We start from the raw sequence: 12,741 nt of genomic DNA, 5'->3' as shown, positions 1-12,741 counted from the left end.
GTATTTGAACACTCCCGCACACGGGATCTGTTCTTGGCTGGAGAGAGAGAGAGAGAGAGAGGGGGGGGGGGGACTTTGCCAGGGAGGAAAAAGGCTGGCGAGGGGAGGACGGGGGGTGGTCGGGGGTCAACCTTAGAAAGTCGGTGACTCCTGAAGACCGAGCGCACCACCGTAACAGGACTCACTGGCGCAGGAGAGAACCATCGCTACGACTGCTATCACTGTTGCTATCCTGTTCCGTCTAAGCCGGTAGAGGACCGTGTCGCGACCGCAAGAACACTGCTCGAGATGAAAGAAACAAGCAGTGAACTAGTCGCGAAGCAGGGTGAACTCTTGTAGTACAAGACTCGACCGATTTGTTGGAGAAGCTGCCACTGTAGCAGCTTGAGTTGGAGATGAAAGAAGCTGAAGCCGTAGTCTAGAGAGGCAAAGTGAAGCTGCTCACGCAAAGAGTGGCAGGAGACTCCGAGCTTTACGAAGAAAGAGATTTACGTATGCATACTCGTACGAGTTGAGCCAACCCGGAACCGGCTTACTTCGACTGGCTTGGCACAGCGAGCTCGGAGGCGTGCCCTGCGTGATGAGATGCAGACACCTCCATCCCCGTCTCACTTACCCACGAACCTCCCATATGCTTCGGTCCGCTCGCTTTTCCCTTGTCTAAAACCCGTAAGAAGATCTCCTGAAATTGGAAATTCTTCGCTAGCGAAGAAGGAATACTTGCAAGGCGCGTTCGCGCGGTGATGGTCGGCCATAGCGCCGGAGTCGTCGAGCAGTGGCGGCTACGGCGGCGCCTGCTTTCCAGCTCGTACTCTTGTACACCCAAACAAGACCGGTGGCGCAATCGGTAAATTCGCCCTAACCCAGCTGTCGCTTCCATTTCGTTGTCCAGCGTTGCCCTCTTTTGTCCCGGAGGGTGAAGATAGGCTCCAGAGCTGAGCTGCTACCACCTTGTCGCTCCACTGATTGGTTCGTGACGGTTTCGATAAGTTGTCTTCTTGACCGTATGTATAAAATAAGCTTGCATGTGTAAAACGTAACGTGTTTCTGTCTGGGCGGGCGAGTGTCCGAGGGCGCAAGCTTTCCGCGTTGTCTCTCTGATCCTGTCATGCTCTTGCCGATACTTTTAAGCCCGAGCCTTTACAATATTTCTCCCGGGTACAAATCACCCTCACTTCTAGCTCATGCCCTATGTAATATCGAATATTTGTATGAACAGACTGCCGACTGTAGGTTAGTCAAGCTATCGATCTATGGTAACGGTCGAGAGTAGAATTAGGCGTTCGCCGCGTGCTTGCATTAATTTGTTTAATATTGCTAGCACAGAGTTAGGCTGTACACTGAAAGTGCGCAATCGACATCTACCTAGGAGGACAACGTGAGCCTTTTTGGGAGAGCAGTACTCACCCGTTCACTGGCTTACGTCAGTCGCCATGAACAGGCTCAGTAGAGTTTGTTCATAGCGACCATATGATAATCAACGGATGACGCACATGGTCGGCATTTTAGGGAAACTTAAGGCGAACTTTCGAAGTCGGATCACATGAAACACCCGCACATGTAGAGTACTGTAGGTGGGGCCGAAGGATGCCCAATAATAAAAAATCAGTGGACTTCCTTCTACAGAAGGTCGTTTGAAACACTCAATACTATTGCCAATGCGCAGATACATAGCAGGAGCCGCGAAAATTAACAACCATGGTCCAGTGCTTAATAAGAAATGCGTACATATGCCAAATCTTAAAAGTAAAACCCTAAGCCGCCACAATGTTGAGTCTACATTTTTCGACCCATTTTTAAGCTGAAGTAGTCGATGTATTCATGACCTAACCACAATTCACCTCCCAGATATATCGAACATCTTGTTCAGATATTCTGCATTGGTGTTCGTCACAGTGCCAGGTTCATGGTAGGTTCCCGCACGCCCGATGTCCTGAGCGATTTCGAATGCTGTTAGCAGAAGAAGGTTGAATGTAATATCCATTCAGAGAGAGCGGGGCGTCGCATAGCGATCAGATCGGCGCTTTCTCACAACTGCATCACTATGACTCGCCTTAAAGTCATTTCCAGAGCACAATGACATCGAGAGTTGACCGACATAGACAGTACTAAGCCATATTAATGGACGAGACTAGTTCTCGTACAGGTCCGCTCCAACTGGTGTAAATTGGTGATGCCTTTATCTATAAGGGAGAAAAAAAGCTGCAACTAGTCACTCGCTCTACACCTAAGTCATCTACACGATTTCTCACGATTCAAAGATCGCGCGTACTCAAACGATTTAAGATCGAGTCGCAGGTTGAAGCAATATACTAGGCACCTGAGCGAACATAGAAACGTAAGCCAAGAAGCAAGTTCAAAGGATTATAGCCATCCGTTGAAGTTCATTGTCATTTCAAATGACAGGATTAGAATTGTTGAAAATACTACAGATTGAATGTGAAATTCTACGCGCGATACTACCATGACTCTAACGTATGGATAAATTTCGCTCAAGTCGTTTTGCGTGCCGTTGCGGAGACATGTAGGAATATGGCCTCTTTGTATTATTATTATTATTGTTATCTACATTATTTATCTAATTGTCATATTTATCTAATTAGCCTAGACAAAGATGGTATATCTAGCACATGTATAGCTAGGCGATTTGGTATTACAATGCGTAATATTGTGCTATGATTTTTCACTGTTCTTTTGCCGTTGCGGTGAGTCGTTGACCATTACTCCCGTCCCCCGTCCCCCGCCTCCCCGCTACTGACGTAAGAACAGCCCATGCAAACAACAGCCCGTGGTAAATTCTCGTTTGCGGTTTCACGAGGTTGTTGTGATCATTAACTGCAATCGTGGATGCTGTCGTTGTTGCCGGCGTCAACCTATTCAGTCGCCATAACTGCTGTGATTCCTATATATATGACACCGTCACTAAGACCACCATTCGTTCAATTAGTGTATTCGTTAATGAGCTGCCCCGCTGACGTCGCGTTCTCTCGCGGGTGAAAAACGTTAAAAATTATTTATTACTCTGATCTCCTCACCCGGTAACAGTCAATGTCCAAGGCACATCTGTGTGTTACGGCACTAGAGACGAGACTTCGGCGCTTCGTCGGTTGGTTTGCCCGTGACTGGGGCGCACATCTTCAAATTAAATTGCATTTGCTTTGCGGCAGCGGCAGTGGCGGCAGAAAAGAAACCAGCAAAGGTCGAGAAAACAGAGGTTCAGACGGAAGTTTTTTCCTTCTCCGCATTTAATATCGCAGTCGCCATTTGTTGTCCTACCTAGGCCGTTGTATCGTCAGCAAAATTTGTACGCTCCTTCTCCCTGCTGTCACAGCACTATCTGAAAGTAGCGCTATACCCGCAGTAACGCAGTCAGTGGTGTCATCACCCCACTGAGCTTGGGTCGTTCTTCACGACCCCACGCACTTGGCGTGTTGTCGCATCTGTCCTCGTACTTCCTCGGGGGTTTATCTGCCCGCCCCTTGACTCATGCTCCCTCTAGCAAGCCTGCCTGTCACTGCGCGTCTTCCTACTTACTTTGCACACTGCAACATAGCCTAGATTTGCTTTATGTATCCTTCCTGCCGCTCTTGCTGAATCTTTACCGTCCGCCCCACCACCTCTACAGCGCCCTCTCGTAGTTCGCAGCAGCGGCAGCAGTTGTGCGGTGTCAGGCGAGATGATGAGGACCATGACAATGTTACCCACTAAGCTATACTTATCATTTTCTTGTCCTTCCAATCCCTGTCCTTCTCGTCCGTCGTTCCTCTCCCAGTCTAATCAAGGCATTACAGCGTCGCCGAAGGAGGTGCACTGTTGCATTATTTAACAGGAGAAGATAAGCAGCTAATATTATGAGACTCCGTTATTGCATCGGGGGCCGTTGTGGTGGAATATGATGAAGATTTTCATGATGATCTTGCTGTTGATGGCCATGATAATGATATTGATGGCTGCACAGGCTACTGCAAATGGAGAAAACACAAATATTCATTTTCTTCACAGACAATAACGGTTTCACCTCAATGGGTCGCGCCACAAATCGGCAACGGCCGACGGTAGTCAATGGCCGCACTACACCGCAGCCATATTGGAGGACGTGGACTCGTCACCAAAAGAGTTATCGATTGCAACACCTTCATCGACGGCCAGGCGAAGCCAGTTTATGACGAATAAATACGTACGAAGCCGTGGCAAAACAAATGCAAAGAATAGCATTCTCTCTCACTCGGTAACGCAAACGCCGGACAACGTTAGATGCAAGCGAGACGACGAAGACGCCCGCACAATGGCCGACCGCTAGTATGACACACAATCATCAACCTGGACATGAACGGATACAAACGCCCGAACCAAGAATGACGTCTTTCCCTCTACTACCATTATTAGCCCTGTGGTCGCGACAAAAATGAACAGTAACAAAGTCAAGCTATACAAATAGGGCAAGAGATGGTGGCCCTTTGATCTATCCTTAAATATATAAAACCTGATGATCCTCACGTAGGGGAGCTGCAGCCGGAACGATAGGGTCGTCAAAATGGAGACGATTATCTATGTCATTCTTTGTTTTCATTGCACTTGACCTAACTCCACTAAAATCACATTTGTAGTATATACTATTTCCAGTGTCGGTCGAGATCATATAGATAGTCGAGGTAGCCGTTCACTAGGTCGTTCTAGCCTCGTTAGACAATTTCACGACGGAACCCAGGTTGGGTCGCTCGTCTATGGACCCCCTCTAACGTCTCCATCCCGCCAGCTTTAGTTTGGCGTTTTCATTTTGTTAATATGGACAACTGAAAGAGCTCTTGGATGCACAACGAGGATAATTAGATCATTATAATAATGAATATTCTTCTTAGACTATTAGCGGTATGGTCGTTGTATAATATGTAATTACATGATTACGCTTGACGTCGTTCGTCACTAACTGATTGATGTGGTAAATGCCGATATATATGTACGTATGTATGTAAGAACGATGTCGCAGACAATAGAAACACTATCTCTGGTCATCCGGACGTAGCCGCTTCCCGATGGCTCATCCTTTGCCACGGGGTATTGCTACGGACTGCCCGTGGTGGCCTGTTAATTTTATATGGATACCTTACAGCTAAAGCAGCTAACTGTGATCGAATCCAGCCGTTACTGTGGACTATCTTCGAGGACGTATAAATACATATGAAAAAGCCTACAAAATCAGCAGCATATGATTAATCAGTGTAGCAACTTCAATATAATATTATTTATTGTATTGTTTTACCCCTGTGCGAAACAATGATCATGTCTACTGCAGTAACTTACGCTGAGCACCTGGAGCACCCTAGGTGACATTAGATATTAGTTTCTACAGCCAGGGGAATATAGTGTCGGGCTTTATCTGTATTTTTGGCCGAAAAAGATAGCTTCCACTATTGCTTTATTGCTTCTGTTGTGCAGCTGTCATCAGCGCCCACTTGGGAAGGTTCTATGTCATTATAATGGTATCTAAGCCTCCTTTTTTTTCGACCAGAAAAACAAGTTGTCGCGTTAGCAGGGAGGGAAAGTGCAATACAACAAATATAAATGTGGATATGGTTCGGCCTCAGCTAAAATTGCTTGGCCCTCTATGGTGCTTGATCTGATTTCAGGGGCGCCATGTTGCACCAACAAACTCTCACAAACGCGCAGAAAAATATCATAATAACGACTCTAAGTGGATGAAATCATTAGTCAAGTCATCATTTTCTCTTCTACTAGTAATAGTGCTTGTAGCTAAACCGGCATCGCTATATTAGTGCGGGCTGCTTCCTCTGAGCTGCCTTTCGGTGTTGAACGAAGGGAAACTCTGCAAGTACGACGATAACGAAACGTTTCAAGCGGAACATCAGGAACGAACTCTGTTTAATTTGACGCTGACAACGAGAGAAGTCTGTTATCCGCTAGGATGGCAACAACTGCTAAATCATATACACACACACACACACACATATATATAAAACGAATGGCGCAGCGCTCGGATCACACAGAAACCATTGTCCACTATTAGAAAAAGCGTAGCTGACGGAGTCGCTGAGGACCAAAAACACATTCAGGCCATTACACATAAATCTGCAGACAGATGGAGCAATGCACAACAAAGTACAGGTAATTTTAAAACACTGTATAGCGTTGATATGTATTTGTAGGTGTGTGTGTATGTATGTATGTATGTACGTACGTATGTATCTGTCATGTTGATACTCGATAGCTTGATACAAGGGCATATGGAACAAGCTTCTTTTCCTCGCGCTTTCATATTTTTGCTCGAGGTGGTCGCTTAACTGCGAGAACCCTTCTCGCGTCAACTAATCAGCCTGCTGTATAGATGCTGGTTGACGCGAGAGGCTGGCCACGTCAAGAGCGTTAATAAGAAGGCGACAAAGATGCACCTCTGATGGTGGCGTTTGTATGATTGCATCATGTTTGTACCTCATGCGGGCGCGAACCCTCTGTACTAGTTCTTCGTTCCCTGCCTTCTGGTGGTCCAGCGACTGTCGTGGTGGAGAGAGACAATCGGTGGTGGCAGGCAAATCCCTAGCCAGACAGGCAAGTAGATATACGACAGCTAACCAAGTTACTACCTATACATAGCTGGTAGCTAACGTATTTGCTCGTTTTTCGGAGAGGAACAGCATCTGACAAGGCAGGAGCCTTTCGTTACTGTGCTGCTTATTCGCTAACGATTCGAATTTGTCTGTGGGGTGGATACTTTTTAGTCCTTCGGCGATTGTTGAAGCAAAACGTGAGCGGACATCAGCTGCCAACGAATGGTTCTGTCACCAGGCCTTTTGTTCCCTTCAAAATCATCAAGCTAGCAAGGACATTTGTTAGATGAGACAGGACACATACCGCTTACCCGTAGGAAGTTCGAAACCCATCAATAGCCTATTCGTGTTATTGTTGCTATGAGCAGACAGCTCAACTCAATAGCTTCAAATGAACGTACGCAAAGTAACACATATATGTAATGATTTGTTAAGTCACAAGGTCTATTTGACGATATAATCACGAAAGCGTTTGTAGTCTAGGTGAAAATAGGTTCACAAACAGTGTCGGTAGACGAATTAAACTACTCCACCCTATTTCGTTGTTATATAGAACCATCTTGTATAAAACGTAAATCAGCGAAATAGTCTCAGCCCCACGGTGTGGGTCAATTATTGTTTCTGGTCTTGCTTCGCGCATTATCGCTTGGGACAGATCTGTTTCACTCCTCGATCCGATGTCAGATGAGACGTCATATGGCAACGGCGAACAACCGTACAGCATCCCCGTAGCACTATAGAGCTTCACCGCTCTATTCCTTCCTTAAGTTCCTCCCTCGCCCTGTGTGGTTTACGGCGCCAACCGAACTTGCCGCTTGACGACGACTACCAGTTGAAATGAGCGCAGAACTTGGTTATCTTGCTCCTTCGCTCATTACATTTGGCTTGTCGTCGTCGTCGTCGTTGTGCGCCAGCGATTCCATCCCTGGTTTACATGCACATGCCGCTTGTCACGCTATCTTCACAGGAACAGTCGACAGGGTCACTGTCGTACTGAATGCGTTGGCTGTAACAGGTACGAAGATGGCCAAATCGTCCGCCAAGAAACAGGAACTCCGAAAACGACAATATCGGTATTGAGAGCAATAGAAAACGAGCCGAAAACGTGTGATAACGCTGATTTCGTGACGAGTTTCGTGTACCCCCTTTAGCGCTTTGCTCATACCAGTTCCTAGTATTCGAGGGATATCAATAGACATTTGTGCCTTTTCTATGTCAGGCCCCCTGCCACCGGTCCGAAAGGATCATTTGCGCCGAATGCTTGCCACGCTCGTCGTCGACAACAGCGTTTGCTAATAACTTGCTGCTATTGTAATTGTTGATTTGGAAGTTATTACCAAAAATAAAATTGACTTAACGTTTATTTAAATTTTAGCAGGATCGCAAAATGAAATTATTCACCTCAGTGGTCTTCTCTCGAACGTCGGGTACATACCTAATTTACCGTCGGGTACCATCATACCATCATAAAGTATGTTACGCAATAATAATTAAATCCACCATATTGGGATTGGAAGACTGGCTGTCGTCTCATTACAGGCCATCGTTTGCACGCTGATCAGCGTAGCGTCGGCTGTCGACCGGTAATTAAATTTGTCTGCACAGGCCTTTCGTCACGCTTACCATCGTGGCGTGATTCGCTCAGACATTGTTAACAAATGAAATTTCTTCTATTGAGCTACGAGTCAATGAGCGAAATCTTTGAAATGCGGAACGTTAACTGTAGAATCATCAGCCACGGAAGCGGCACGTAAATCAACAGTGTAATCACCATACTCATGGAAAATCTGATTGAGCAACGTCACGCGTAACTACGTGTCGCGTGTTGTTGTTTATGGAAAGCAAAAGTGGTCAGATATTTCGTAACATTTTTTTTTTTTGTTTTGGCTAACCGTAAATGAAAGTTATTGAAGATCGATTACGTAATAAACACTGCAGCTGACGTCCCATTTCTACGCTAATCTATAAGAACACCTTTACAAGCCGTCTCCATGATCCTAAGCAAGCTTTCTGTTTTTTTATATACACTATAACGTTATCTAGTCGTGTGTATACATATGAGCGGAATTGCTATATTTTCTGTTAATATCTGTGAATTGCAGCTGCTGCCGCGGCTGCCTTTTCGGCACTAACGGCACCTTTACCACCTCGCCGTATCGGACATCCGTATCAAAATCGGACCCCGCCCAAAAGGAAGAAACCGAGAACGTCGTTTACGCGAATGCAGATCTGTGAGTTAGAGAAACGGTTCCACAAGCAAAAATATCTAGCATCCGCCGAGAGGGCCCAGCTTGCTAAACAGCTGAAAATGACAGATGCCCAGGTTAAAACCTGGTTCCAGAATCGACGCACGAAATGGAGGTGAGTACACAGGAGAGCTAGTCTAAAGAACGTAACTCATATATAATATCTACAGTTTTGCAGCAAAAAAAATGTGCCTTGATTTTGTCTCCACATATAGTCGAGCTGTTCTTTAATGCTTCTCACATTAGACATGGTTCATAAAAAGAAACCGAAATCAAACGATGGTATAGTAGGCACATTGGTGACTAATTATCGTATGAGTTCCCTTTAATTATAGTTAAGATAATATTGACTCGAAAAAAGCGTCGCTGAGGAATTAAACATCAAAGAAAGCCGGGACACAAGGGATTCCAAATTTTATTTATATTGTTGCCGGCATATTGGTACGGGTGTCATCGATATTCGTCATTAACCTCCCCTGGCGCTCGTTTTATATAGCAAATCGCAGGCGCGTCATGGTCTCTTTTCGAGGTCTTACTGTATCCGTCGAGATAAAGATTTAGTATTTCATGATACGCCACGTACTAGTCAGGAAAATAGTCGCTAACGAGATAAAAAAAAAACATCAACATTTCTCGTGTGCAAGGTGTGCTCCATGTACTCATGCATAGTATGCATACACGTCCACAAGCGGGGCTGGACAGCATTGCGGGTAAGCGAAATGGCCAAATAACGTAACGACAACACAGTAACCTTCGTAACCCGGCGAAAAACAATCCCAATGAAGTTGTTTGTGTACGCATATGTGACGCACAATCGAACCCGATGTCGTACGATCGGCGGCCGTCTCTACCGCCTCCATCGGTAACTCGCTCAGAAACGGTCGTCACAAGAACGAATAGAACAGAATATATAGTAAAGCAGATACAGACTTCATACACATAGACATGAAGTCTCTGTTGCTGTCGTCGAATGCTGCATGACGAAGCGTCCCTCTTGCTCCAGCCATAGCCAAACAACAACATGTCATGACGGTCGTGATGACTACGAATTGAGATGATGACTATCGTGAACAGCAACAAGCGAAATCTCGTGTGGACGAGCCGAAAACCCCCGCGGGGGCAAACGTATGGATCATGATGATAGAAACCAAACAACCCTACAATCAGAGAGGGACCGAAAGTGAAAACGATGAACCTTTTCCTTCGGCTATCACGGCACTACATTGCTAGTTTTCTCCGTAAATTTCCTTTCAGTATAAATTTCTTTTCGTCGACTTCGTCGCCGCTATTCGATTTAATATCATGATCTCGTTCGTGCTGCCTGTTACATTGATTTTGGTCATTTGGTTTATCTACGTTAAGTGTCATAGCCGCGTATCTATGCGTGTATAAGAGGTCTTTTTGTGCCTCTAAGTGATCTCAAATGGCCTGGTTTAATGTGTTTTAGCGCAGCGTGGTGATTTTGCGTCATATCCTTAATTCTACAGGTTTTGGTTATTACCTGACTAAGGCCTCGAATATGGCCTGAAAGCACCACCAATCAATTCGGAAGCTAGAACTAATCGTGATAGATTTGGATGCGCTTGTCTTTTTAGTATCACAAGCCTGCGGCCTAGGCCACTTGCTGATATTGACGTTAAATACCGACTTCGGTTAAGTTTGTAGAAACAGGTGGTATTATTGGTGGTCATTTAAATTCGATGACATCGTTTTTGGTACAGTGGGTCGTCCTTCTCGAAACCATAAAGTCGTTGGCCACAAACGTGCTTCCTCGTTTCAATTACACACGTGCACAGTCATGCACGCGAGTACAAGAACGACAGCGGAGCTTGAGCTGAGGATCAGATGAGCAACGAATGAGCGATGTATGCGCGGGTTATTTTCTATCGTTGGTGGCTACGGTAAAATTCGCATTTTGTATGCTTTAATAAACACACGTAGCGACGTACGCGCGCAAGCACCTGAGTTTGCAATACGACCCAACAGAATCCAGCTAGACGTTTCTTTTTATCTGTCTCGATATATTGTCTTTGTGTGCGGTACACATCGCCCCATGCTGCGGACGCGTACAGACTACTGACCGAACGGACCTCCTCGTCGAATTGCAATAAAACGATGGAATCAGATCGCAGCAGTAGCAACATCGACGGAAGCTTGAAACAGCCCTCATTCGTTCTCAGTTCCCGTCAGGATCATTCGTTTGTTGCTAGATATATTCCATCTATTCGAATAAATACGACCGAGAGTATGCGCTGGCGGTGCGTCTGCAATCAACGACGAGCAGTGTCGTCGTCATCTTGTCTTGATACCGAATCTTAAAGAGACGGAGGTAGGGGTGCGGCAGTATCTGTTGCTGCTTCAGTTGTTGAAACTTCGCAGCGTTTTGGACGCGACAATATTTTATGTAGAGTAGATAGATTTATAGGCGATGTGTCTCGTTTCGTTCACTAGATACGACGGCAGGGGACGAATGCGCGAGAAAAAGGTACTCCACGTGATCGTTGGTTGGTGTTAAGGTGTCAAACGGACAAACCGAAAAAACAGGACTAACCCAAGCAAGTAACACTGCGCGCGAATGTCCTGTTCTATGCAGAAAATTCACGTGGCTAAGATAGAATATTTACATGGGCTGTCATTGACATCGCCGCGGCGGCGCCAAGTTTGGCGCCTTGATGGAGAAATCCGCAGTGGACAATCTTCTTGGAAAACCGTACCGCTAGATGCTGTAACCTCATTAGAACCAACAACAGGTCAAGTAAGCAACAGCACAAAACAATGAGAATTCGTAGATATATGACATCGCTTTAACATATTCCGATATTCGACAGATCACGAGATAGTCTGTTTTGTAGTTCGATTTACCGACATCTCAACAGGTCTAATTCGTTCGTTAACAAACTGCAATTAAATAGTACTGAGAACCCCGAAACGGTTGCCTTACACTGTCGGTTAAAGATAGAACCCAGACATGAGGCGTACTTGGCCTGATGGTCGGTATTCACCGCATATGTTTGTTGCTCCCGAATATCCATGATGACGCCGACGATGTCTGTGATCCGTTGTGGTGGCCAAGAACCAGAGGAGCACGAAAAGCCTACCCTAAAATCAAATCATTTATATATACTATTAGTACTATTATTATTATTGTCGTTACTATTACCGTTCGTGTATATGACGCTGATAGTGCAGCAGTGAAGAAGGTAGCAGTTGTACTAACGACAGTGTATAAACGATGGCGGAAAGCGAAGACAGATCTATTGTTACGCATATGAACGAACGAATGATCGCAGGAACATGTTTTACGGGGCGAGGCGGCGCGAGATCGATTAAAACAGCCAGAGATAGCAGTGCGACGGCGGACGCTGGAGACTCATGCTTGCCCTAGCTATCTGGCTACCTGTCCTGCCCGGCCCAGAACGCCCGCATCGTCATCTTTATTCTCATCGCATTTCATACGATCGAAAAAAACAGACAGAATGCGTCAAACGGTTCGTTTCTGCTGCATTTGATGCCACTGCTTCCTTCTACTACCACTACCACTCCCGCTGCCACTAAATCTAGAGCTTCTGCTAAAATATTCTAGTAGTCATGACCGCTCTTTTAGCTTTGGCTTTTCTGAGTATTATTTTCAGCAAGAGAAATAGAGCAAACGTTAAATGGCACCAGAGGCGAAAGACTTTTCCGTTTTGCCCGTGATGCCACCGCTGCTGTTCGCCCCTACAGCACTCTGTGTCTTGATGGATGGGTAGAAATGGCATGACACATATTTCTTATGGGGGCAAAACGAAAGAGCTTGAAACAACATTAGTCATAAAGTCAGTGACATTGGCAAATACAGAAGAACTCCGTATCTAGATACACAAACATATGACAGGGGTAACAGCGAAGATAATGGACACACACAGTCGCTGCTGTGGCTACCTGGCGTCAGT

General features: G+C 45.7%; 1 protein-coding gene across 1 annotated transcript in view; it reads left to right on the top strand.

The window, feature by feature from the left end:
* The window catches only part of LOC111266487 (uncharacterized), a 73,667-nt gene that overhangs the window by 13,435 nt on the left and 47,491 nt on the right, over positions 1–12,741 (top strand). The window contains exon 2 of the mRNA XM_022844002.2: positions 8,666–8,924. Within this exon, the coding sequence (XP_022699737.1) occupies positions 8,666–8,924 (259 nt within the window). The remainder of the gene's footprint in view (positions 1–8,665; positions 8,925–12,741) is intronic.

This window comes from Varroa jacobsoni, unplaced genomic scaffold (assembly GCF_002532875.2).
Source record: "Varroa jacobsoni isolate VJ856 unplaced genomic scaffold, vjacob_1.0 scaffold_1088, whole genome shotgun sequence".
In the NCBI taxonomy this organism is placed as follows: Eukaryota; Metazoa; Arthropoda; class Arachnida; order Mesostigmata; family Varroidae; genus Varroa; species Varroa jacobsoni.
Note: the sequence above shows the minus strand (reverse complement) of the source record. Positions and strands in the feature narration are given on the sequence as shown.